Below are 27,280 nucleotides of genomic sequence, written 5' to 3'. Positions count from 1 at the left end.
CAAAGCTGTTTCACCATGATCTTACTGATAAAAGTATTAGAAATTTTATTTATTTCTAAATATAAACACAATGAATGCTCGATGCCATAGCTACCTCTGGTGGCTACTTTTGTAACTACAGCAGAGAAGTCCATAGAGACATTATTTAGCATACACAAGAGGCAGATACAGTAAAATACAATGATGTATCAGCGCACAAACACATTGTCAATAATAAGTGTATTTTTGTATTTTATTACAGTTAGCATCTATTCTTTGTGCCATTTTTATCTCAAGGAACGTGTTTGCGGGATGTGAAAATCCTGCGCAGGTAGAGCGCTCATGAAGCAATATCGTGACGTAACCCGATAAGGGTCAAAGGGCCGTTCAGTACTGAATATTTTATTTGATGTACTGTAGCTACTGTAACTGTGAGCAACAGGAAAAGGTCCTAGTCTAATATTAGTTTATTGACAATAAATTATATATTTTCCGCAAATTGAAAGTTATGTCTATCTCAGCGTGAACATAGAATCAAATCAGATATATAGATACTCTTTGGTCAAGGGATACGTATCTCTTGGGGTTAAAGTTCGGGGTTCAGCAAACACTTTTTAAATGTGTCAGGATATCTATGTGCTTATTTGCTCTCGTGGTCAGCCTAACAAGGAATTGGAATACCTATTTAATTCACTGACCTTGCTTCAATGATACAAATTCGTTACCAAAACAGAATGATGGGTACATCTACATTTCAGAGCATATCAAAGGATTTGTGAACGAAACCTTGTCGTTTAAGATACATAGACAGTTGTACATGTACTGAGGACGGATCAGTGTAAGGAGTGATATGTCTTTAATGTAGCAAACCATATTTATTATACTTATGTTGAATAACAACAGCTAGCTAACTATGTAGTTCTCTTTTTTATAACAAAATACCGCGCTGACCACTGCTGCAATCTCAAGGTCGAAAGCCTATTGTCATTACTGACGTTGGCTAGCCAGGTAGTGAATGCACTGTTAATGGTGACCATGTCAGTTTTATTAGCTAGCCAGCTATACTGTAGTTGTATCTAACCTGTGCGAATGTTCGGTAGCCTAGCAGGCAGGGAAATGGCAGCTCTGCGACGTGCCAGTTCTTGTAGAAATTACAAGACGATAATATGGACGGTGTCAGGACGCAGCAACTGTCAATTTGTCAACAAGCGTCCAAACAACGATGGCGCCAAACTGCAGCTATCGACATGTATGAACTGTAAAATGTTATCATGCTCACTTCGTCCATTGGTGACTCAACCATATAATGGCCTCAACCCTGGGCTCATTCAGGTTAGTTGCCTGTCTTTGTTTCCACCATGACAGTAGCTGACTGTCATTCATATCACACATAAGTACATATCCTCTGTCATGTACTTAGCTACTGTAACTGTGAGCAACAGGAAAAGGTCCTTGTCTAATATTATGTTACCACTTCTTTCTCCAGCAACTGCTACACAGACCCATGAGTCCCGGATTGACTGCAGTAAGTAAGCTACTGATCAAGAACAGCTTGTTCAAAAACCCTGTTGGCCTGTGGAATATTTTAGGTATGCAGCCACCCCCACCCACTAATTTGAAGATGATCTAATATTTCCCAGTCTGATGACACTGACTAGTAACCTATCATTGCAGGTTCCACAAATAATTTCAGCTCATCTCAGTCTAAACAACAAGATCAAAAGAACAGTGATGGACCCAAGGGAAAAACTCCAGAGGAAGATGAAGGTCAGTAAGAAACCTCAACACAGCATTGCATTCAGGCTACAGTCCTTTATACTAGCTATCTTGTGCCATGATGACACAGGTGAGTTGTTAGCTGCCCCTCTTAGTTCCCCATTGTCTTTCAGAGGAGAAGAAGCGGCGGGAGCAAGAGGATCAGATGTACAGGGAACGTCTGCGCACTCTCTTCATCATCGCCCTCGTCATGAGCCTCCTCAACTCCATCAATACCAGCGGGGGAAACATCTCCTGGAATGACTTTGTCAATGAGATGCTGGCCAAGGGTGAGGTATCTCGTGTGCAGGTGGTCCCGGAGAGCGACATGGTGGAAATCTACCTCCACCCTGGAGCAGTCATCTTCGGAAGGCCTGTACGTTCCTTTTCCTCATTCTAGAATCTGGACACTGATGTACAGTATACCACCAAGCAGAATCAAGGGGTTTGCCAGTTAACTTGCCTAAATATTCAGATAGTTTTTTAGAAAGATGAGCTTGGTCTAATGCGTTTTCATTTGTTGAATCAATATCTAAATTTAGCTTTTTAATTAACCAGAAAATCAATAGTTATTGCTGGTTGCTTATCAATGTTAGCTGGCTAACTCATTGATCCTACTTTGTAGTCTACCCCTCAGCTTTTAGAATCTTGATACATTCCATCCCCACTTTAATGTTGCGATGGCCATGTCACCTATTTATAAGCACAGGAATCTAGATGATGTTCAGTGAAATATGCCCCCCTTCACACGCTTCCTCCATCCATCTGTGTGCAGAGGCTGGCTCTGATGTACCGTATGCAGGTGGCCAACATTGACAAATTTGAGGAGAAGCTCAGAGCTGCAGAAGAGGAGCTGAACATTGACGCCAAGGACAGGATACCAGTCTCCTACAAGCGCACTGGCTTCTTTGGAAAGTGAGTACCTGACTCTCAACCAACAGATGTATCTGTGATGTGATCATGAAAGAATGAATATCACATTCATGCCATGGTTAGGTAATATGTTTATACCGCAATAACATGTAATATGATTTTCCATGGCATTGGTACAATGCTGCTTTTGTCTCTGTGCACTTTACAGTGCACTTTATGCCCTTGGAATGGCTGCCATTGGGGTGGCAATCCTGTGGTATATTTTCCGCCTGGCCGGCATGGGTGGAAAAGAGGGAGGCTTCAGTGCATTTGTAAGTAGGGGCTGTTGAACTGTTTTTTTCTTTACTAGTGGTCTTAGCCATTTTGTTGTGTTTCTCATGCTTGTCTGTGACGTGCTCAACAGAACCAGCTGAAAATGGCCAAGTTCACTATTGTGAATGGCAAGTCTGGGAAGGGTGTGAGTTTCAAAGATGTGGCGGGCATGCACGAGGCAAAAATGGAGGTGAAGGAGTTTGTTGACTATTTGAAGGTAAGATGGAAAATGTAAAGAGGTGATTTGTGTGACGGTTATTAGCAATGTCACCAGGTACCTCAGTGTCTTGCTGACCCCTGATTTCTCTTGGCAGTGCCCAGACAGGTACCTCAACCTGGGGGCCAAAGTCCCTAAGGGCTCCCTGCTGCTAGGGCCCCCAGGCTGTGGAAAGACTCTGCTGGCCAAGGCTGTGGCCACAGAGGCACAGGTGCCCTTCCTGGCCATGGCAGGCTCTGAGTTTGTGGAAGTCATTGGGGGTAAGATTTGCACTGTTTCCAATCAGAAGTCATATCAGTAATCACTTAAGTTGTCCAAAGAAGACTGCAAGGTGGACAGAAAGTCAAAGCAATAATAAAGTATCTTTTGTCTGTAAGTGCAGGTCTTGGTGCTGCCAGGGTGAGGAGTCTGTTCAAAGAGGCGCGTGCCCGAGCTCCCTGCATCGTCTACATAGATGAGATTGATGCTGTGGGAAAGAAGCGCTCCAATAATATGTCTGGCTTCTCGAACACGGAGGAAGAGCAGACCCTCAATCAGCTGCTGGTGGAGATGGACGGTGAGGAGGGGGTTTGTTCTGAGTTACACAAATGATCGTTTTCCGTTACTTCGTCACGGTTATCAATCTCTTTTATCATAACTGACATGTGAAGGTTTAAGTATTTTTTTTGGGGGGGGAGAGACATAATATATGTATCTCATGTCTTTTTTTGGGGGGCTATTCAACAACATTGTTTGCACTTATATACTGTTTATTACCGTTCTCCCAATAGGAATGGGCACTACTGACCATGTGATAGTCCTGGCCTCTACAAACCGGGCGGACATTTTGGACAATGCTCTCATGAGACCAGGGAGACTGGACAGGCACATATTTATCGACTTCCCCACTCTGCAGGTACAGTGCCCTGTCCTCTGAAGGTATCTATGTCCAGAAGATCTCCAACGTATTACCTGTGCATGAGCTGTTTCCTTGTGCATTTCAGGAGAGGAAGGAGATCTACGAGCAGCACCTGAAGATACTCAAGCTCACCCACCCAGCCAGCAGCTATTCCCTGCGTCTGGCAGAGCTCACCCCAGGGTTCAGTGGTATGTACACACATGGCTGAAGTTAATCAGTGGGTCTCTCCCACACTCACAAATACAGACTATTATAATCTGGGTGGTTCGAGCCCTGAATGCTGATTGGCTGACAGCCATGGTATATCAGACTGTATACCACGGGTATGAGAACATTTACGTTGGTAACCAATTTATAATAGCAATAAAGCACCTCGGGGGTTTGTGATATATGGCCAATATACCACGGCTAATATACCACACCTCCTCGGCCTTATTGCTTAAATGGCACCCCTCTAAAACAACTGTATATTGACTTTCTTGTATGCTGTCACTAAACATAGGCTCACAGTTTTCAGAATACACTGATTTACCTAACGGGATTGTGTATTACTCTCTCAGGGGCAGACATTGCCAATATCTGTAACGAAGCAGCCCTGCACGCTGCCAGGGAGGGCTACAAGTCCATCGACACCTTCAACTTTGAGTACGCTGTGGAGAGAGTCCTAGCCGGTACGAGGTCATTACGATGTCTATGAATGTCTGCCACCAAATTTGTTGTGGTAGAGATTGATTTCTGGTCCCTTATTGACTTTCTCTGTTTGTGTACAGGAAGTGTGAAGAAAAGTAAGATCCTGTCCAAAGAGGAGCAGAGGATTGTAGCGTTCCATGAGTCTGGCCATGCCCTGGTTGGATGGCTGTTAGAGCACACAGAGGCACTCATGAAGGTGACACACCACCTCCATAGCTGTCTGTCCACTAATGTCAGTGTGCCTTTGCTCAATGTGATATTGTTGAATACTATGGAGAAATGAACAGGACCAAGAACATAGTAGATGGCCATATATTGTACAATAGTGATATATTCGCTGGTTGTCTTGTTTGCCAGGTGTCCATTGCCCCCAGGACCAACGCTGCCCTCGGCTTTGCCCAGATCCTGCCCAGAGACCAGTACCTGTTCTCCAAAGAACAGCTGTTTGAGAGGATGTGTATGGCTCTAGGAGGAAGAGCCTCGGAGGCCATCACCTTCAACAAGGTCACCACAGGTAGGCTGTCTGACCATTCATCACAACATACACACACCTATAGCATTCAGTCTGTGAGACGTTTTTCTCTGCGCTAGGTGCCCAGGATGACCTGCGCAAGGTGACTCGTGTGGCCTACTCCATGGTGAAGCAGTATGGCATGTCCTCCAGTGTGGGTCAGATGTCCTTCCCTGAGACAGAGGAGCAGGGGGCTGTCGGACGCAGGCCCTTCAGCCAGGGCCTCCAGCAGCAGATGGACCACGTAAGTCTGCACCCGTGAAACAGTACGAGTAGAAGATGCCCCTGTTGTAAGTTGACCTGTAGTTCTGTTCACTGGAGATAACCTTGTGAAGGATGGCTTGTATTTTGGTTCTTGCAGGAAGCTAAGCTGTTGATAGCACGTGCCTACAGACAGACCGAGAAACTGCTTCTGGATAACAGAGACAAGCTGATAATGGTAAGACCCTCATTCCACATTTGTTAGCCATATTTTTGTGTGGCGTGGTGTCTACATAGCTACCATCTTTAAACACTCATGCATTATATTCCATTGTCAAACATAACTTTGCTTTCACAGTTGGCTTTCTCTGTGTGTATTTTCAGTTGGCCAATGCTCTTCTGGAGCGGGAAGTGGTGAACTATGAGGACATCGAGGCTCTGCTGGGACCCCCTCCCCACGGGCCCAAGAAGATGATCGCCCCTCAAAGCTGGATCGAAGCGGAGAAGGACAAGCAGGACACAGGGGAGGATGATGAGCCACGCCCACGTCCTCGTAGGAAGGACGATAATGATGAACATCTGAACCCGAGGACTGTATGACCCGGTCAGTCTCAACACTCCTCTGCAGGAATCTGTACACACACTTCTCCAGCAATATAATGTAGGAGGACCAGAGTGCCTCTCTGTGGGGCTGCAAGTTTCCAGTACACAAATCACTATAAACAGTTAAGTGCCACCTCACCTGCTTTTCCTGGTGGATATCAGTTCAGTTTGTTGATCAATGTCCATTCACTACAGTGAGGTGTCTGTTAGTGGTGAGGAACAGTGAACTCATAGACCTTTTGAGACCAAGGGTCCTTTTTCACTTCCTTGGTGGGCCTTTTTTTAGGTTTGAAGAGTATTTCAACCATACTCCGGGTAAGTGGCACTGAAAAGGATGCTTCTGTTTGATTAACTTGGTCTGGGTCAGCCTTAGCATGGCATAAATGGTGTACCAATAAAGGTTGTTCATTGCTGCAGTGGATATGCAGTTCATTGTATTATGGGAAGAATCCTACCTTGAGTTGTAAAATGGTGATTTGCTCCAAAATCCCTGTGATGCTCAGGGGTGTTTAAATAAAGCTTCATTTCAACTGTCCTATAGTTGCCAGCGCCATCTTGTGTTCTGTTTACCAAAGTTCAATATGACTTCAAGACAATGTCCTCTATTTTGAGTATTTATAAATGAATAGTAATATGAGACAACTGCTTTGAAACATTTTTATGTATTGTGTAAAGATGTCAGTAAATAATTTATACATGTCAATCAAGAAAACAAAAGTGTCACATCCAAACCATTTGGTTCTCACAGGAGTTTGAGTATTGCATGATGTTGGAAGGAAAATCGTCCACCAAGCCATATCTCCTCAAATGTAAAGGCGTCGGTTATTGGCTTCAAATGTTAGAATTGTAGGTGTCAAACTGAAATGGCAGGAGAATTAACAAATGATCAAGTGTATAGACCTCCCAAGTGGATTTTGTTTTAGGAGTTGAGGATTAATGTAATATTGTTAGGGGGAAAAAACTAAAAGAAGTGGAAAATATATGTACAGAAATATTTATAAAAAAAGGAAAACATAACACTAACAGCATTTGGAAAATCAAAATGTTTTCAAATGGTAGTGGTCACATAGAGTATTTAAAAGTTAATACCAGACATGGGTACAATCCCACAGACGTTCTGTGCCCCTTAGCATGCTTATCCCTTTCTGCTATCACTGTTCAAGTACATGGTCAACCTTTCTCTACATTCCTCCTACATATAAAGCTTTCTACAAAATACAAACCAAAAATGATTAGAGAAACCTCAAGACAACACACCTGACTGGTAAAGCCACTGTGGTTTTAAGTGGCTCTATGGACTGACTGACTGGAGGACTACAGTGCATATTTCTCTCCTCTCATTGCTATGCTCTACCATGTTTCCTTCCCTCCCGTCGCCATTCACGCGCATACATACCACTCAGCACAAGGTGATCCGTTCATATGCTGCAGAATGCTGTGTGGTTGTCTCATCAAACCTGTCAGAAACTCACTGAAATGTGAGGAGAATATCAACATTACCCATGATAGTCCTGAAAATGACAACGGTGACCTTTACAGTTACAAACAGAGGGATTGGAGGAGGACAATATGTAGTGTCAACAGAGCCTAAAGAATTGAGCTAATGCACTACTGGAGACCATTGGAAACATGAAGGAATAGGAACACAGATCTGCTCTAACCTTCTGCCAATCAGTCAAAATCCTACCCTGTCCTTCACCGAGGGGATGATATCAGGTTCTAGCTTCAAGAAGAAGAGGGAGGATGTATGTTGAAGAATAGGGAGTTGGGGGGGAGTTCAGGAGAAAATAGATGGCATCTGAAGATAAAGCTACGGTTAAGTGTACTGGTCGCTAAATAACCAGGCAGTCTCCTTAGCGTGGGTCGTACATGTTGGCCAGTTTCTTAAAGCGTGGTCCCCAGTCGTTGAGGTAGTCATAGTCCTGGTCGCCGTCTGAGCTGGCTGAGGCGATGGAGCTCAGGCTGCCTGCCAGGGAGCCATCACCCTCGTAGTCATAGATCAGAGCTGTGTCGTAGGGAGGGACGTTGGGGTCATGGTCTGCTGCCTCCAGGCCCTGTGGAGACACAGGCAAGAAATACATTAGTTTCTCTCTGGGGATTTGGACCGTTCTTATTTCAACTGACTAACAATAGTCCAGGGCCATGATGGAATCCTCTCTCTCACGTCATTGATGAAGTCCTCAATGTCAGTGGGGTCCGCTGGGGGTTTCCGTGGATACGAGGGGGAGGGCAGGTTGTCTGGGTAGTCTTTCCTGAGTGGCTGCTTTCCCCTGGGGATGCCAGAGACGGGTGGGTAGAAGGATATTGGGAGTGGTCCCACATCCGCTGGGTTCCTCAGTAGGTCAATGTTGAAGGCATTCTAGTGAGAGTAAAGGATGAGGAATATGAAGTGTCTACAGGACAAGAGAGGTGATATTGTCACCAGATAACTTGGTTCTGCCAGCTGCGACGTGTTATAATGTCTGACCTCATCCTCCTCTCCACCACCCTGCTCGTCATAGTTCAGGACGTTGTCACGAATGTCTTCGTCTGAATCCCCCACCAGCAGCCCCTCTCCTTTCTTCATATGATGCCGTCTGCAGTTACCCACAGCTACAGCCAGGAGCAGCAACACTGAGAACACAGAGACCCGTCTCACTGCACAGAAACATTTGGGAAAATGTGTGTGTTCATGTAGCGATGTGCTTTGTTCAGGTGTTGTGAGGGTTTACATGAGGTATAGCTTACAGAGCAGGAGTGCGATGCTGGCCATGATGACCAGTAAGGCGATGAAGCTGACACCAACTCGTGTTCCGAATATGGCAGCAGCTTCGGCCTTACATTCACCGTCTTTCCCACACGGACACACAGTCACATTGACCTGAGCGTATGCACCGAGACTTGGGGTGCCAGAGTCATTCACCAACACAGTGACAGCATACTCTCCTGTCTCCAGCTCTACCAGGGGTCGCAGCACTGCATGAGTCTCTAGAGAGAGAACGACACAAACACACAGAGAGAGAGAGAGGGAGTTAGAATGAGAAGACATAACATATCCTGCGTGGACTATAGGAGTGTCTAATTCTGTCCTTACCATTGACCTGTATGATGGTCCAGTTGGCAGACACATTGATGTCTTGCAGGTGGAAGGTGAAGGGTTCAGCATGAGGGGGCAGGTCCTCATCCACAGCACTCAGGAACAGACCAGATGTCTTCCGGCCTGACTCGCTGCACACCGTCCCCATCAGGGGGAACAGCTTAGGGAGGAAGTCATTGGTCTCCCACAACGTGATCACCAGAGACGCTGTGGTCGAGATTCCACCAGCATCTAGGAGGAAATGGCATCATTATTCACTGTCACTTCCTGCTTGACCTGATGTCTCAAGTTATGTGAGGTGAAGCAGTGGCTAACTCGGGATACTCACCTGTGTCTGTGACTCTGATGACTGCATTGTAAATGTTGTTCTTGACGTGAGGGGAGCGGACATTGAACGGTTTCCTGGCTGTGATTTCTCCAGTATTGTGAATGATTTTAAGCCATCCCTCAGGATCTCTGAGTATGTCATACCTGATTGATATGACAGCAATGTTTTCATTTCCTTATAGATGCAGATAGTATATAAACTTATATTCTTATATATTCAGTGTAAACACAAATGAAAGAGTTCTCCAGTGCACCAATCTTACTTGAGTTTTGTATTATCAGGATCGTAGGCGATGTTACTGGCCAGCACTGTGCCAGGGACCACAGACTCAGGAACCAAGATCTCTATGGGGTCTTTAATAAAGCGTGGGGCCTCGTTCTCATTCACCACGGTCACCACCACTGTGGCACTGCTTACGGGGTTCTTGGGGGCCTTGATGCTGAGAGGGTTCACATTCTCCACTGTCAGAGTCAGAGTATACACCTCTTGGGACTCGTAGTCCAGAGCCTGCAATTAAAAAAAGGCAGAGGTTTTGAAAGACAGCTTGAATAGTTAGTCACCACTAGATGGGGTAACAGTGTCATGTATCAAGGCCTGTCTCTGACCACTGTGTGTGAACACATGCTCTATACTCTATATAGGATCTATATAAACTGGATTAACTGATTGTCATGTTTGTCATTCTAACATGGAGCCAGAATGTCCCCCCACACATTCCCTCCCGTCCTCCTGCCGGATGGAGAATAGCTTACCTTCACCACTGACAGAATACCCTCATTGGTCACAGGGTCTGTGTGAATGGCAAAGTTCCTCGAGGGGTTGCCCTTGGCGATGGTGTATTTTGTCTCCCAGTTTCCTGTCCCTGGCTCATCATTGTCTGTGGCGTTGACCCAGCCAATCACGAAATCTACTTTGTTCTCCACAGCTGACATAGTGTACTGTATTCAGGAAACAGAGACACAAAGCAGTTGTGTTGTGTTTAGTTTATATAAACACATGTGAATGTGCATGTCTATATTTTGAAGCTGGTCTGAATGATGTGTCCATATCGTTTATATCATCTGATAAAAGTCAATTGATGGAAGGGAGCTAACAGTTTCTGAGATTAAACAGTCAAACTCACCAGGTATGAGGAGAATCGTGGTGGATTGTTGTTGATGTCAATCACATGTATGACAGCATTGGCAAGACTGGTTAACCCCATGCCTGACATGTCAGCAACCTGCAGTATCAACCTGAAACCTTTAACCACCTGTAAGGAATGCACAGACGTTCACAGTCATTTATGGTATATTATTTTACATGAATTAGTTTTTCCTTTCAAACACCTTTCAAAATAATGTGCTTCTGTTGAACCAGAAAGGGCATGACCTAAATAATGGGTCAATGAAAAGACAAAGGAAGAGCCCCTACCTCCCGGTCTAGCCCCACGTCTCGTGTGTAAATGGCCCCTGTCTCGTTGTTGATGCCAAACATGGTCTTATTGATGCGGAGAGGCGGGATGCTCTCCTGGCCAATGATGGAGTAGCTCAGGATAGCGTTGTCTGTGGTTGGGTCGTCAGCATCAGTCGCAGTCACAGACATCACAGATGTGCCTGTTAAAACAACATCAATCACTCTCTCAGTTCACTACCCAATCAGTTGACATTTTGTGTACCGACTGCGTGTACATCCACCGTGTGTGTAGGTGATGCATCTGTTTACCTGGTACGGAGAATTCATAAACGGATCCAGCAAACTCTTTCTGGGAGAAGTTGGGCCGGTTATCATTTTGATCCAGTACTACGATCTCAATGGTGGAGGGATTCTCCAGTCTCTCTCCACTGGGCGACAGGGCAAAGGCTTTCAGCTATAGAGAACAGAAACAGGACATTACTCATATGTTTCTCGACATCCTCTTTTCATTCATAGTGTTTGCTGCTCTTACACGATTCTCAGTTTATTGACTGTGATTTGATTTGGGTCTATATTCAGATGCTCATGTATACCTGCAAAGAAAACAACCCACTATAGTAACCTACTTCCTTCCTCACTCAACTAAGACAGTCAATTTAATAAAATCGCAGTGGTAGATGTTTAGTTGAAAAACATTGAATGACATGCTAACATTGAATAACATGCTATTATGTCATGTGACATTCCTTGTTACCCAAACAAAAGAAGGGTTCTGGCTGACCTGCAGCGACATAGTATAATTTTCGTGTCAAAGGCAATAGTGCTAATGTCTCTCCTGTGAGTTGTACCGTGAAGCTTCTGTATTTCTCTCTGTCCAGAGGAATCATGCTCCTGATCCAGCCTGTTTTATCGTCTATCTCAAACAGGTTCTTAGGGTCCTGGTCAACCCCTGGTCCTTCCAGCTTGTAGATCACTTCTCCGGTGAAAATCTTGTCTGATTTGATCTGGAGGAACAAACAACACAGGAGGATGTCTGGGTGAGAATCTCCTTGGAAGGGTGAGAGGAGAGTGAACAGAACAGCACATAGAGTACCAGATGTGAATGTGGTCACTGATGGGAACAGAGAGGGAGAGCAACAGCACATAACTGGTTAGTGGTTCTGCAGGTCAGAGAGGCCAGCGTGGCTCTTTCATGCTCAGTTTAAAGGGCTGCCTGTCTGGATAATAACCATGTTCACTTTAGTCTGAGAGCAGTGGGTTGTCTTGATCCCGTGACTGATCTTACATACCGTGTTTGGTAAGATCACTTTCACTGGACCAAAAAGTGTCAGTGTTACCCTAACATTTACATTGTAGTCACTTAGCCAAAACTCTTATCAGTTAATGTGTACAATATAGAGGCCCTAACATCAGTATAGATGAGATGTCGTAATACAGTACCTGGACCAGGTTTTCAGGGACTTGCTTGCTGTTCTCCAGCACCCTGATTGGAGGGATGATCCAGTCCCTCTTCACCCTGCTCAGACCCCCACTGCTCCTCTGTCTCCATGGATACAGGACCGCTGGGTTCAGGTCCTCCCTGCCCGCTTGGCCGCTGCTCCCGACCTGGGGGCAACAGAATGGGATTCATTTAAGAGAGCCAGTATACCCAATTCATTCAATGACAACTTCCATGTAGATGGTCAGAGTGAGGGCCATACATTTCTGGATGAATGAAGTCATTGAAATCATGATTCACATTCTTCATGTCAAGGAGTACAGAACCCAAATACATTTGTATATTTTTGGTAGTCGTGTTGTGGCTACTAATATCAGTTGGTGAGGGGGTGCAGCAGCTGGCCTCTCTCTGTGGCCTGGTGGTGGTTGAATGGTGACCCCCCCCTGCCCCGTCCCTAAAGTGGGTGAGGGGGTGGAGAGGCATGCGTTCAGTTTTCACACACTACATCTCCAGCGCTTAATTTGTAAAGTGGGAGGTGCCGGAAACAAAAAGAGGGGGTGCTCTGGGGGGGTGCTCTGGGGGGGGGGGTGCTCGGAAGTACCAGAACGTATCAAAAGAAGTCACTTTTATAATAAAGCAAGGTGCTTGCATAAGTTGCACATATGGGGACAATTATTTTGTGGCCTAGCATCCGGGAAAAATGTGGCCTTTTATAAGCGCATTTCATGCAATTCTACATCATTTTAGATGACTGGAGACTTTACCGGAGACTTTACCTCACAAATGATCTAAATGACAGGCTACTTTTACAATGACAGACAGAATCTGAGATCAATAAAAAAATGACATTGTCTTGAATCCCTCAATAGCCTAGGCCTAGGTGTGTGGAGACATACACTGAGTATACCAAACATTAGGAATACATTCATAATATTGAGTTGCACCCCCCCCTTTTGGACTCGATTCATCAGGCATGGTCTCTACAAGGTGTTGAAAGTGTTCCACAGGGATGCTGGCCCATGTTGACGCTAATGCTTCCCAGAGTTGTGTCAAGTTGTCTGGATGTCCTTTGGGTGGTGGACCATTTTTGATACACACGGGAAACTGTTGAGCGTGAAAAACCCAGCAGTGTTGCAGTTCTTGACACAAACCAGTTTCTCCTGGCACCTACTATCCAGCCTGGTCTCATAGACTAGACGTAATATAGTAAATGTAAATCCTGGACACTCAAATTAGTATGATATGTTACGTTTGGCAGATGGTTACTTAAGGCAAAAACGAAAGTAGGGTGGTTGGATGGGTGGAACAACCTTAGCATTTTAGATAATTAGCAACTTTTCAACTACTTACTACTTTTTATCTACTTTACAACTACTTAGCATGTTAGCTAACCTTAACCTAACTCCTAAACTTAACCCTAACCCCAACCCCTAGCCTATCTAATGTTAGTCAGCAAGCTAACATTGGCCACCTAGCTAGAATTCGTAACATATCATACGTTTTGCAAATTAGTAGCATATACAGTTGAAGTTGGAAGTTTACATACACCTTAGCCAAATACATTTAAACTCAGTTTTTCGCAATTCCTGACATTTAATCCTAGTAAAAATTCCCTGTCTTAGGTCAGTTAGGATCACCACTTTATTTTAACAATGTGAAATGTCAGGATAATAGTTGAGAGAATGATTTATTTCAGCTTTTATTTCTTTCATCACATTCCCAGTGGGTCAGAAGTTTACATACACTCAATTAGTATTTGGTAGCATTGCCTTTAAATTGTTTAACTTGGGTCAAATGTTTTGGGTAGCATTCCACAAGCTTCCCACAATAAGTTGGGTGAATTTTGGCCCATTCCTCCTGACAGAGCTGGTGTAACTGAGTCAGGTTTGTAGGCCTCCTTGCTCGCACACGCTTTTTCAGTTCTGCCCACACATTTTCTATGGGATTGAGGTCAGGGCTTTGTGATGGCCACTCCAATACCTTGACTTTGTTGTCCTTAAGCGATTAAGCGATTTTGCCACAACTTTGGAAGTATGCTTGGGGTCATTGTCCATTTGGAAGACCCATTTGCAACCAAGCTTTAACTTCCTGATTGATGTCTTGAGATGTTGCTTTAATATATCCACATAATTTTCCTTCCTCATGATGCCATCTATTTTGTGAAGTGCACCAGTCCCTCCTGCAGCAAAGCACCCCCACAACATGATGCTGCCACCCCTGTGCTTCACGGTTGGGATGGTGTTCTTCGGCTTGCAAGCCTCCCCCTTTTTCTTCCAAACATAACCATGGTCATTATGGCCAAACAGTTCTATTTTAGTTTCATCAGACCAGAGGACATTTCTCCAAAAGTATGAACTTTGTCCCCATGTGCAGTTACAAACCGTAGTCTGGCTTTTTTATGGCGGTTTTGGAGCAGTGGCTTCTTCCTTGCTGAGCGGCCTTTCAGGTTATGTCGACATAGGACTCATTTTACTGTGGATATAGATACTTTTGTACCTGTTTCCTCCAGCATCTTCACAAGGTCCTTTGCTATTGTTCTGGAATTGATTTGCACTTTTCGCACCAAAGTACGTTCATCTCTAGGAGACAGAACGCGTCTCCTTCCTGAGCGGCTACTTGTGTCATGCACAAAGTAGATGTCCTAACCGACTTGCCAAAACTATAGTTTGTTAACAAGAAATGTGTGGAGTGGTTGAAAAACAAGTTTTAATGACTCCAACCTAAGTGTATGTAAACTTCCAACTTCAACTGTGGTATGTTTTGCAAATTCATAACATATTGTACGTTTTTGAAATTCGTGTCATATAATACGAATTGTATTTCATAACATGTCATACGAAATAGGTGATGGACATCCACAAATAAATACATACCATACGAAACGTAATATACCATACTAAATGGAGTATCTCGGATTCACGTACAGAATAATACGAAATGGTCTGAGACCAGGTTGTACTACCATACCCCATTCAAAGGCACTTAAATCTGTTGTCTTCCCCATTCAGCCTTTGAATGGCACACACACAAGCCATGTCTCAAGGCTTAAAAATCCTTCTTTAACCTGTCTCCTCCCCTTCATCCACACTGATTGAAGTGGATTTATTAAGTGACATCAATAACGAACCAATTCACCTGGTCACCTATGTCATGGAAAGAGCAGGTGTTCTTAATGTTTTGTATACTCAGTGTATATTGTACACTGAACAAAAATATAAACGCAACATGCAACAATATCAAAGATGTTACTGAGTTACCTAATCTATGGATTTCACATCTAGGAATACAAATACAGTATGCATACAGTGCCGTGAAAAAGTATTAGCCCCCTTTCTGATTTTCTGTACTTTTGTATATTTTTGATACTGTATGTTATCAGATCTTCAACCAAAACCTAATATTATACAAAAGGAACCTGAGTTTACAAATAACCCCAAAAATATGATACTTATTTTATTTATTTAATGAACAGCTATGCAACACCGAATTCCCCTGTGTGAAAAAGTAATTGCCCCCTTACACTAAATAACTGGTTGTGCCACCTTTAGCTGTAATGTCTGCAGCCAAACGCTTCCTGTAGTTGTTGATCAGTCTCTCACGTCACTGTGGAGGAAATTTTGCCCACTGTTCCATGCAGAACTGCTTTAACTAAGCGACAGGGTTTTTAAGCATATACTGCTCGTTTCAAGTCCTGCCACGACATCTCAATTGGGATTAGGTCTGGACTTTGACTAGGCCATTCCAAAACCTCAAATTTGTTGCTTTTTAGATGTAGAACTTTTTTTTCATGTAGAATTGATTGTGTTTTGGATCATTGCCTTACTGTATGACCCAGCTGCGCTTCAGCTTCAGCTCACAGATGGATGGCCTAACATTCTTCTGTAGAATTATCTGATACAGAGCCGAATTCATGGTTCCTTCTATTAAGACAAGTCATCCAGGTCCTGAGGCAGCAAATCATCCCCAAACCATCAGACTACCACCACCATGCTTGACCGTTGGTATGAGGTTCTTACTGTGGAATGCAGTGTTTGGTTTTCGTCAGATATAATGGGACCCATCTTGTCCAAAAAGTTGACTCAAGTTTGCCAAAAAGCACCTGGAAGCACCTGGATGATCATCAAGACTCTTGGAAGAATGTTCTATGAGTCAAAAGTATAACTTTTTGGACGACATGGGTCCCATTATGCCTGCCGAAAACAATTACTCTCATGTTCATTCTCATTCTCTATCACGCACGCTCTGCCTTTATCTCAAGCACACACTCAGACACACTCAGACACACTCAGACACACACACACCAGCTGTCACCTATAGATTTAGTTCCCATGCTTTCCCACCCTCTCTCTTTCTCACACTTACAGACTCCCCTTTATGTTCAACTTTGCACCTGACTAGGGGTTGGGGGTCACCTTACGAATCCGCTCTGACAGAATTCTTCACACACACATTCAAACACACATTCCTTAAGAAAGACACCGCCTGTCATCACTCCTCAGAAGAAAAATCTCAGCATTTAGTGGTAACAAGATGATCACGGTCATTGGCAGATGTCTATATAAAAATTTGCTTGCTAAAAAGATAAAGGAAAGATAACACTTTTTGTTCTCATTCAGCTCTTCATCGTCAATCTTGAAGTCTGTAGTAACAACTTGTAATTACAGAGTAATAACATGCTAATACAACTAAACAGAATATGGAACATTGACCATAGCCCATTCCTCATGTGACTCTTTCCATACATAAAGACACTGATATGCGAAATACATTATTAGATTGAATCACTATTGTGTATTGGGACATGGTGGCCCTTCCCTGTCTCTTAGGCCTGGAGACATGGCATACTGGCACTTTGTCACGCTGCTGTAACGTACAGTCTGAGGAGAATGTCAACTATGAGTGCCCTGTGCAGGCTGAGTTAGGAGCAGACTATACTTAGAGTGCTCTATATTCCTGACCCCGACCCTAAGCCACTGGTATAGCCTCCCTACGCTCATACAGAGATGTTTACACTCACATACCAGGCTAGACAGCAAATCCTTCTCACCTTCCACTACCGCTCTGATCACAGATCAGAGATCAAGCTACGGCCAGTCAGAGGCAAAAGGCCCTGTTCAATCAAAATCTGTAACTGGATGACGCGGTTAAGACTGAAACTACATTCCTGTTGAATTCCTGATTCATCCGCTCTGCTCGGCAACTTATGAATTCAAACTGGCTTTTTGTTGTTGTGGGGTTACTGGTTTTGATTGAATACAACAACAGCTCAGGAAGAATAACTCAAGTAATAGCATATACTATCAGAATTAGAGAAATAGATGTTGCGGGCTAGCCTTGTGAACCAGAACTGACCACTGTGATCCTGTTTAGTTTCGTGAGATCAGGTTGTTGAATGGGACTCGAGGTCTAATTTGGAAAGAGCCTGCTACATTCTGAAGAGGATCGGTAGACAGACCCAGTTAAAATCATTGTGTTATCTCCTGTGGTCTCTACTCCATCTGGGTGGCCAACAAACCCAGGAGGGCTCTGTAATGTTTCCACCTCTTTTCCAGTTCAGCATGGACTGGGCTACACCTAGGAGTCATCTTACCAATTAGCACCAGTCACCTCTGACAGCTAGGGTGAAGGACAGCAGACCTTGTCTTTCTTCTCACCAACATGAACTGTTTTAGGGACTTTTTCCCGATACTTTTACACCTTGGCCTCTCACCCTGTGGCCAGCAGTTGCCTGGTGTCTCTTGGGGGTCAACACCCCCCGTTAACACAGTGAGGAGTACTGCGCTCTGAAGTAGGTAGATAGAGTAAGGAACCTTTATCTATGAGTCTGCTGTTGACATAAAGTGTTTCGCGGTACCAAACCAGATCATACTTTATACACAACCTTTCATTTGTTTATTTGTGTTGATTTGCAGCCTGGTTAATGACACGGCCAAGAGGAGGGAATAAGCTGGCAAACGTATTGGGGAAGTTAAAGTATCAGAACAGATGTGTTATTGCAGTCAGTGTTGCTGATATCAAGGTCAACACCAAGCTTGAGATACAATTTATTGAGATACTCTGCATAGTTGTATTTCAAAATCACTGTGTATTTCACAATCAAAACATCCAGGATGGTCCCATGTGGCTCAGTTGGTAGAGCATGGTGTTTGCAACGCCAGGGTTGTGGGTTCGATTCGCACGGGGGACCAGTACGGAGAAAAAAATGTATGAAATGTATGCATTCACTACTGTAAGTCGCTCTGGATAAGAGCGCCTGCTAAATGACTAAAATGTAAAAATGTAAATGTATTCGCGGTGTGTGATAACGTTTACAGTCAAAAGGTTTGCGGCAACGTTTCGACATAATAATTGGTTGCTGTGACGAAAATACTGCTCAGACTGACCCCACACTGAGGAGCTGAAGCGAGACTGTCACACTGTCATGGGTAGTGCCAGCAGCAAGGACCCTTGGCAACTCTCTCGGTTGTCTCTAAAAATAGCTTTGAAAGTGTGCCAATCTCTCAGACTCATTTAGATCCTGCATTTTGTGAATGAAACTTAGCTGCTAAGAGACCAACATCTGTCCCATGGAGTGGACAATTATTTACTGAGGCTTGGTAGATAGAACATTATGCCGTTGTCTACTATAGTATCCAAGGATGAAATTATTCCAATTCATGCTTTTGAGTCAAGGATGCTCAGTCGAGGGAGGGATTTCAAATGATAAACAACAACAAAAAACAAGTGCCTTGAAAATGAGAGAGAGAAAAAAAGTTACACACACACACCCATGGATGGGACATGGTGGGGGAGCATGACTGATGCCCTTCCCTTATATCTTCAGAGCTATTACAAGCTTGCACCAACTGTATGAGGTATGTCATGAGAGTAGTAACTCTGTTTGAAATGTGTATTTTTGGTTTACAGTAGTAGCTGCTGTGTGATAAAACACTTATTTTTGCTTAATTCCCTCCATTTACCGCGGCTGGACATAGTCAGTGCAAGAGACACAGATATTTGCCGTTACTCATTCATATCTAGACAGAAACATAAGGCTTTTATAATTACAGTGTGATTTTGCTAGAGTTCCAATTCTATGTCTGCTTTGTTACAGATTCAAACAGTAAGTCATAGCTTTAGAGACTTGCCTCTCTAAAATAGAATAGAAAGTAGACCCCTGAGTCAGCCATGTGCTAGCTGAGTGGAGGTACAGTCTGTGTATGTGAGCTGGCCAGAGTGCCACAGCATGAGCAGGAGGGGAAGAGGGAGAGAATGCAGGCAGCATGCCTGACAATCCCTCTGGCCATGGGGTGGAGGGTCAGACAGGTGCCCCTGTTCCCCTCATGGTCCCCCTTCGTCACTGTTCCAAAGGCTCATTCATTGTCTTGTAATGAGCAGCTATCTACCTCGCTTCCCACCCCCTCAGCTATGGCTTCTTGGGCCTCCTATTTTTGGGGGTACGGGCCAGGGTTTCACAAAAGCAGATGTCTGAGCTTCATGAATGCTGACCTAATGGGAACGATGAGAGTTACTTAGGACTCCGCACCCAGAGTGTGGGAGTGAAAATAGCGCTTGTTAATTTGGCGTGCAATTTTATATAAACCTGGGAGGTTGTACCAGGACCGAAACCACTTCCTCATCTCATGATGTCATCGTTATTTCTCTCTCCCAGCTCTGGCTCAGGAGTCTTCCCACCACCACCACCACCTTTACCACCACCACCCTCACCACCACTCCTACCACCACCACCCTCACCACCACTCCTACCACCACCCCTACCACCACCACTCCTACTACCACAACCACCACCCTCACCACCACTCCTACCACCACCACCCCTACCACCACCACCACCCCTACCACCACCACCTCTACCACTACCCCTTCTTCGCTCCAGGGTCAGTCCTCTTTCAGAGGGTCATGATAGAAGTCCAAGGAGAGACCATTACTGTGCCCATTAACACTGCTGTTTTTGTTCCATCAGCCTTGTCTGCCACTGCCATTCCCTTATCTCATTCAAAAGAAAATACATGACCTTTTGTGTCAGAGAGAAAACATCCTTTGATGCAAGGCATCAGGTGCTCTGAATGAGATGGGATAACAAGTGTCCCATTTCAAAAATGTATTTTCCTGTTCCTTTCCATGTAATGTTTGTCACATCTGTTGTGAATGGAACATGAACACAAAGACTAAATGGAACCTGTTTTCTAACAACATGAAGAGAGAGACCCTATCCTTTGAAGGGTCACTAATTGGTCAATGACTCAGCTGGTGAAAATGGAGGTAACACCAAAGCCTGTTACAACATTGTCTCTTTCCTAATTTGTCTTTCCTTCATCTTCGTGCCCTTTCTCCTCACCTCACATTGGAGGGGAAGATCCAAGGCCTATCCACTCAGATCTTTGAGAAAGAGGTGAGGAGAGTGGATGCCAGCAATCAAGGAAATATGAATTGGGAAAGAGCCCTTGCGAAAGATAATCTCTGGTAACAGTGCACTGGCATAGTGGTTTTAATGTTGATTCTGCCCCTGTAGTGGAGTCCCTTCCTGTTCCTGAAACCCAAGTCTGTGTAAAACAGAAAGCATCCACACAGACAGAACAGGCCTGTGATTCAGACGCTGAGCAGCTGTACTGAGTGATTTCTTCCAATGAGCATGAACTCAGCACCGGCTGCTGCTTTATGGACGGATTTGTCCCTGATTTCATGGTTTAGGGAGTGGCCGACTCCTCTTTCCGCTGCGGGGATTACTGAGCAGGACAAATGGCATCAAGATCGCATCTGCGAACAGCTGCTGGCCAACATGACCGCCTCTATGAACAGAGCCCACGCTCTGTAGGCAACACAACCCTCTTTCCCAGGGATATTCTCAAAAACAACACAACCTTCCTCCCATTGGGGTAGATGTAGTAGGTGTTTGTGAAATCTCACCAGCCACTTTCCACTCACTGGGTTGTAACACCTCAAACTCACATAGGTTAAACTTACACACAGAGCTAAAATAGTTATCTGATGTGCTGTATGTAACCAGAGTAACTAGGATCCTCTGGTATGAAGGATCTTGTTCTGTGGTTTTAGGTCTCTCACATCGGTCCACTCACAGATAGATTACTGAAATAGATTACATAATTCTATCCTCCCGATTCCTGCTTGCAATCAAAAATTAAAGCAGGAAGCACCAGTGACTCGGTCTATAAAAAAGTGGTCATATGAAGCAGATGATAAGCTACAGACTGGAATATGTTCAGGGATTCTTCCGATGGCATTGAGGAGTACACCACATCAGCCATTGGCTTCATCAATAAGTGCATTGATGACATTGTCCCCACAGTGACCGTACGTACATACCCCAACCAGAAGCCATGGATTACAGGCTACATCCGCACTGAGCTAAAGGCTAGAGCTGCAGCTTTCAAGGAGTGGGACTCTAACCCAGAAGCTTATAAGAAATCCCGCTATGCCCTCCGACGATCCATCAGCAAATAACACAGAAACATGCATGAGAGCACCAGCTGTTCTGGACGACTGTGTGATCACTCTCTCCGCAGCCGATGTGAGTAAAACCTTTAAACAGGTCAACATTCACAAGGCCGCAGGGCCAGACTGATTACCAGGACGTATACTACGAGCATGCGCTGACCAACTGGCAAGTGTCTTCACTGACATTTTCAACCTCTCCCTGTCCGAGTTTGTAATATCAACATGTTTTAAGCAGACCACCATAGTCCCTGTGCCTAAGAACACTAAAGTAACCTGCCTTAATGACTACCGAACCGTAGCACTCACGTCTGTAGCCATGAAGTGCTTTGAAAGGCTGGTCATGGCTCACATCAACACCATTATTCCATAAACCCTAGACCCACTCCAATTTGCATCGCCCTAACAGATCCACAGATGATGCAATCTCTATTGCACTCCACACTGCCCATTTCCACCTGGACAAAAGGAACACCGATGTGAGAATGCTAGTCACTGACTACAGCTCAGCGTTCAACACCATAGTGCCCTCAAAGCTCATCAACAAGCTGAGGACCCTGGGACTAAACACCTCCCTCTACAACTGGATTCTGGACTTCCTGACGGGCCGCCCCCAGGTGGTAAGGGTAGATAACAACACATCTACCACGCTGATCCTCAACACAGGGGCCTCTCAGGGGTGCGTGCTCAGTCCCCTCTTGTACTCCCTGTTCACTCATGACTGCACGGCCAGGCACGACTCCAACACCATCATTAAGTTTGCCGATGACACAACAATGGTAGGCCTGATCACTGACAATGACAAGACAGCCTATAGGGAGGAGGTCAGAGACCTGGCCGTGTGGTGCCAGGACAACAACCTCTCCCTCAACATGATCAAGACAAAGGAGATGATTGTGGTCTACAGGAAAAGGAGGACCGAGCACGCCCCCATTCTCATCAACGGGGCTGTAGTGGAGCAGATTGAGAGCTTCAAGTTCCTTGGTGTCCACATCACCAACAAACTAACATGGTCAAAGAACACTAAGACAGTTGTGAAAAGGGCACGACAAAACCTATTCCCCCGCACGAGACTGAAAAGATTTGGCATGGGTCCTCAGTTCTTGAAAAGGTTCTACAGCTGCACCATCGAGAGCATCCTGACTGGTTGCATCACTGCCTGGTATGGCAACTGCTCGGCCTCCGACGCAAGGCACTGCAGAGGGTAGTGCGTATGGCCCAGTACATCACTGGCGCCAAGCTTCCTGCCATCCAGGACCTCTATACCAGGCGGTGTCAGAGGAAGGCCCTAAAAATGTTCAAAGTCTCCAGCTGCCGTAGTCATAGACTGTTCTCTCTGCTACCACATGGCAAGCGGTACCGGTGTGCCAAGTCTAGGTCCAAGAGGCTTCTAAACAGCTTCTACCCCCAAGCCATAAGACTCCTGAACATCTAATCAAATGGCTACCCAGACTATTTGCATTGCGCCCCACCCCCTCTTTTACGCCGCTGCTACTGTCTGTTATTATCTATGCATAGTCACTTTAATAACTCTACCTACATGTACATATTACCTCAATTACCTCGACTAGCCGGTGCCCCCGCACATTGATTCTGTACCGGTACTCCCTGTATATAGTCTCATTATTGTTATTTTACTGCTGCTCTTTAATGACTTGTTCCTTTTATTTCTTATTCATATTTTTTAAACTGCATTGTTGTTTAGGGGCTTGTAAGTAAGCATTTCACTGTAAGGTCTACACCTGTTGTATTCGGCACATGTGACTAATGACATTTGATTTGAAGTATATGGATAATCCAAATCATGAATATGTATGTATGGGCCTTCAAGTGTGGAGTGGGCATTGGGCTATAGTCTATTGTTGATGATCCTGGTGTTCATGTTCTTTGGTACGTGTTTGTACTTAGTGTATTACTTTCAGATTACACATTTTGTGATGCAAGCTAAGGCCCATAGGTTGCGTCATCACATACCTGTTCCTCTAAATCACAGTAAGACACATGGCCGATGGCCGGCGGCAAACTGTAACTAACTGGCATTCCCCGCGGCTGTTTCAATGATCTATTACGACCATCTTCTACAGCTTATGTCGTTTACCATGTGCTTCTCGAATTGGATACACTAATAAAGAAAATGTGACTCAGATAGTTGCCCTTACCCATTTCAGAACTTTGTCATTATAGAAATATACAGTAGGCTACACACTCTGCCATCATCAATTCAAAGTCATTGCTTAAAAAATAGTTTGAAGTGTTGCTATCCATACTTTTGGAAATGAATTAGCTGCAAACCTGCAACATCCATAATGATTTCAGGCCATTCAACAGAAGAGGTTACTGAGGGCCAATTGTCTAAGTCTCCAACCTGGGTTCCATTACATGTATAAACAGCCGTAGTGACTGAATGAGTTTTGAAGTTATGTTAGTAAAATGTCTGTTTACAATGTCATCCATTATGTGTCTTATAAATGGTGTTGATGACAAGCCTGCTAACAGTCGAGCCCTGATTTCCGCCTGATGTATAAAACATCAGTATTCGTTGGTAATTTACAAGAGTATTCATCATCTGATCTACAACGGTTCTGAAATGTTTAGATTAGCCAATAGCCACATTCACCTCTTCACATGATGTTTATCACTTCTATTGATGAAAATCAGTTTATGTTAAACAAAGCATATTTCATAAATTCAAACATAAACCATAGATTTACTAAATAAACAGCTAAAAGTTTGTCCCACCACAGCTAACCCCTAACTGTGGAAATATAGAACAAACACAGCTAAAACGACTTAAATCACATTTAAACTGCAAGTCTGACAAGCAGACTGTGAGAAAATATCAAATGTAGCTCTTTGTAGCTCAGTTGGTAGAGCATGGTGCTTGTAACACCACGGGAGTGGGATCGATTCCCAGGACCAGCCATATGTAAAATATATGCACGATGACTAAGTCGCTTTGGATAAGTGTCTGCTAAATGGCATATATTATAGCCTGAAGTTGAAATGGTTCCAATTCTGTGTGATTTAAGAAAGTGTAGGCCATGAAGCCCATAGAGTGACACCACAGTACTCAGAGTAGTATGATGTTTCCTACCTGACCAAGGCCAGCCACCAGCACACACAGCACTGCCAACCCTCTTGATGTCATCTCCTGTGCCAGCATGTGATCTTCTCAACGAACCCCAAAACGTACTGTACCCAATGACCACGGTGGATCCTCTTTCTCAAACCAGTTTTAGGAGAAGCTCAGGGTTCCTGACAGTACTGGGCAATGGAACCAAATGTCTCAAATCCAAACCCCCTGTGTCTCTCCCTCTCTCTCTCTCTGGGCAGTGAGTGCAGAGGCGATTGAGTGACAGCACATGTGCGCTGGGGTGCATGGGAGGGCTGAAGTCTGAAATTCTAACCCCCTAGCCCTCCGAGTCTCCAACTGGGACACACCCCAGCTATGGGTAGGGAAATAGGGGGGTCACTGGATGCAGAGAGAGAGATAGAGAGAGAGAAAAGGCGAGAGAGAGAAAGATGGATATATAGAGAGAGATTGAGATAGCGAGAAAGAGAGCGAGAGAGAGAGAAAGAAAACGTAAAGAGAGGGACAGAGGGGAGAGAAAGAGTAAAGGAGAGATGGAGAGAAACATAAAGATAGAAAGAGAACGAGATAGTGAGGGAACGAGGGAGAAAGAGGGAAATAAAGGAGTGTGGAGAGGAGAGCGGAAGAGCAGCTGGTGGCTGTACTGTGTGGAGAGAGCCCTGGGGAAGGTCAGTCCTCAGCAGAAGTGTTCAGTCTGTCACTGCTCTGCTCTGGCCTGCCTGCTGTCCCTGACCCTGGGCCACACAGCCCAGGAGGAGCCTCTACTGTATGTACACACTCACACTTAACATTGCACTCACCCTCAATGTACTAATAAAATATTCATTGTTGCAAACAGAACACATGTCCACAACTACGTCATCTGACTGAACTCCCTCAATTCAGTTAGTGAAGGTCCTCTCTCTACTGTTCTGAACAGGTCATCTGCTTTTCACTAACTCTGGCACAGACACAAGCCTGTTGCCCAGCTGGAGGTAATTAAATGTCCTAAGCGTGCATATGGAACCTTTACTGTCCATGCAGTTCTGTTATGTGTATGTTGGGCCCTCAGAAATACAGACCATTTTCCCAACACCCTTTCATTTTCAGCTGTTTGGAACGCCATGTCAAAACAGCGGGTGAAGAAGATCTACTGCTCTCTGTGCATTATAGTATGGCACTTCTTTTATGGCAGTGGGGGATCTTTCAATGTGCTGAATCTCTCAAAAAGCATCCTTGAAGGGTGCCTGACTCTGCTGTTGTGAGGAGTCTTTAAAGAGCAGAGAGGAGGAGGTAGTGTTACGTTTGTGGAGCTAGGCCTCTCACCCAGTCCAGACTGTTGTTTTTCTCCTCAGAGAGTGCTGCTCACTTACTGATCTCTGTTTTTCACCCTGTGTGCTGACTGCTGATTGATATGAGGCGGCCAGAGGTGAGGAGAGGGGAGACTGAGGGGAGAACGGGGGAGCCGCGAGGGATCTGAAAACCAGACTGTTCTCTACGCTACTCTCAATGTTCATCACCCCTGTCTCTGAGTGTTCTCTAGGGTCAGACGTTAAAATGAGTAGTTGGGAGTAAACACATTACACCTTTACACCAGGCACTTGCACATTCGTTCTATCGATTTGGTTGCTAGAGACGCGACCCAGTCGTTCAGTCTTTTTGTTCTGTATCTATGGACACGACCCAGTCGTTCGTTCTAAATGTTCCTTGCTATACTGGCTGGAAACTGTTCTTATTCCTTGCTTGCTAGCTAGCCAACTACAGCTAACGTACAGTCACATCAGCCGGAATAACAGCAAAGTATCTGCATTTGCATTTGTTTAAGCGGTTTTCTAGTGACATTGATTTGAATAAATCCATAACAATGAGCTAATGAGGCGCGATTCCGCCTGGCATAGAAAATGTGCTCTCTCGTTAGGACACTGTTGTTCAGAGGAGTTAACCAACAACACAGCTAACACAATCACACAGACTGAAGCTGGAAAGACTGTAAACTAGCTGCACTTTGTTTTGTTTGACCTTTTTTTAATTGACATTTATTTGTATATATTCATAAACATTATGCCAGCTGATTCATGATTTCGACTTGCTGAGAAATGCTGCCTGCCTGTCTGTCTCATCCTGACTCCCGACACATTCATTACTATGGGACAGCTGGAGATGGAATTTGAAAATTGAAACAATGTTGCAAATGTCAGAGAGACAGACAGTAAGGTTTATACAAATCTCCCCTTTTGAAAACTAAAAGTTAGTCTAAAAGAAATGTGAGAGAATGTCTAGATGCTTTTTATAGTGGAGATCAGGTTTATAACTTCCCTGCCTGGGCTGATGAGACAGTGGATTGCACAATCAGATGGAACAGAGTAAATAGGCATTTTAACGTCATAGATTTAGTTGGTGGTAACTTGTGGAATAGACAGTCACCAGCTGGAATGTGGTTTTAACCAATCAGTATTCAGGATCAGACCCACCAGTTGTATA

The 27,280-nt window shown here is 44.5% G+C and overlaps 2 protein-coding genes across 3 annotated transcripts; one reads left to right on the top strand and one right to left on the bottom strand.

The window, feature by feature from the left end:
* Positions 1 to 381: 381 nt before the first annotated feature.
* LOC106587257 (paraplegin-like) lies at positions 382 to 6,574 on the top strand. Of its 2 annotated transcripts, none has more exons than XM_014175494.2 (17): positions 382 to 1,311; positions 1,466 to 1,568; positions 1,654 to 1,746; positions 1,869 to 2,110; positions 2,510 to 2,649; positions 2,816 to 2,918; positions 3,011 to 3,136; positions 3,234 to 3,396; positions 3,519 to 3,692; positions 3,907 to 4,031; positions 4,120 to 4,222; positions 4,595 to 4,705; positions 4,805 to 4,920; positions 5,082 to 5,238; positions 5,316 to 5,479; positions 5,597 to 5,674; positions 5,821 to 6,574. In XM_014175494.2, exons 1-17 carry the CDS (start codon positions 1,069 to 1,071, stop codon positions 6,034 to 6,036), a joined length of 2,457 nt encoding a protein of 818 aa, XP_014030969.2. In that variant the 5' UTR covers positions 382 to 1,068; the 3' UTR covers positions 6,037 to 6,574. The 2 variants fall into 2 exon arrangements, with proteins under 2 accessions (XP_014030969.2, XP_014030970.2); XM_014175495.2 differs by having other exon boundaries at positions 383 to 1,311; positions 1,466 to 1,504.
* Positions 6,575 to 6,682: 108 nt separating this feature from the next.
* On the bottom strand, positions 6,683 to 25,082 carry LOC106587258 (cadherin-15). Its single transcript, XM_014175496.2, has 14 exons — positions 24,824 to 25,082; positions 12,279 to 12,443; positions 11,687 to 11,842; positions 11,148 to 11,292; positions 10,857 to 11,038; positions 10,567 to 10,695; positions 10,196 to 10,381; positions 9,706 to 9,950; positions 9,444 to 9,586; positions 9,113 to 9,346; positions 8,767 to 9,006; positions 8,507 to 8,652; positions 8,204 to 8,398; positions 6,683 to 8,093 (listed from the first exon to the last, which is right to left on the bottom strand). Exons 1-14 carry the CDS (start codon positions 24,890 to 24,892, stop codon positions 7,893 to 7,895), a joined length of 2,436 nt encoding a protein of 811 aa, XP_014030971.1. The 5' UTR covers positions 24,893 to 25,082; the 3' UTR covers positions 6,683 to 7,892.
* Between the last annotated feature and the right edge of the window lie 2,198 nt (positions 25,083 to 27,280).

This window comes from Salmo salar, chromosome ssa26 (genome assembly GCF_905237065.1).
Source record: "Salmo salar chromosome ssa26, Ssal_v3.1, whole genome shotgun sequence".
NCBI lineage: Eukaryota > Metazoa > Chordata > Actinopteri > Salmoniformes > Salmonidae > Salmo > Salmo salar.
This window is presented reverse-complemented; position numbering and strand designations above follow the sequence as displayed.

Bases quoted from the DNA above. Each gene is read 5' to 3' on its own strand.
- LOC106587257 (XM_014175494.2), top strand. From the start codon at position 1,069: ATGTTCGGTAGCCTAGCAGGCAGGGAAATGGCAGCTCTGCGACGTGCC. The intron at 2,919-3,010 runs GTAAGTAGGGGC...CGTGCTCAACAG, and splicing joins AGGGAGGCTTCAGTGCATTT to AACCAGCTGAAAATGGCCAA. The intron at 5,480-5,596 runs GTAAGTCTGCAC...TGGTTCTTGCAG, and splicing joins TCCAGCAGCAGATGGACCAC to GAAGCTAAGCTGTTGATAGC.
- LOC106587258 (XM_014175496.2), bottom strand. From the start codon at position 24,892: ATGCTGGCACAGGAGATGACATCAAGAGGGTTGGCAGTGCTGTGTGTG. The intron at 9,951-10,195 runs GTAAGCTATTCT...TTTTAATTGCAG, and splicing joins GTATTCTGTCAGTGGTGAAG to GCTCTGGACTACGAGTCCCA. The intron at 9,587-9,705 runs GTAAGATTGGTG...CATATCAATCAG, and splicing joins CCTGATAATACAAAACTCAA to GTATGACATACTCAGAGATC.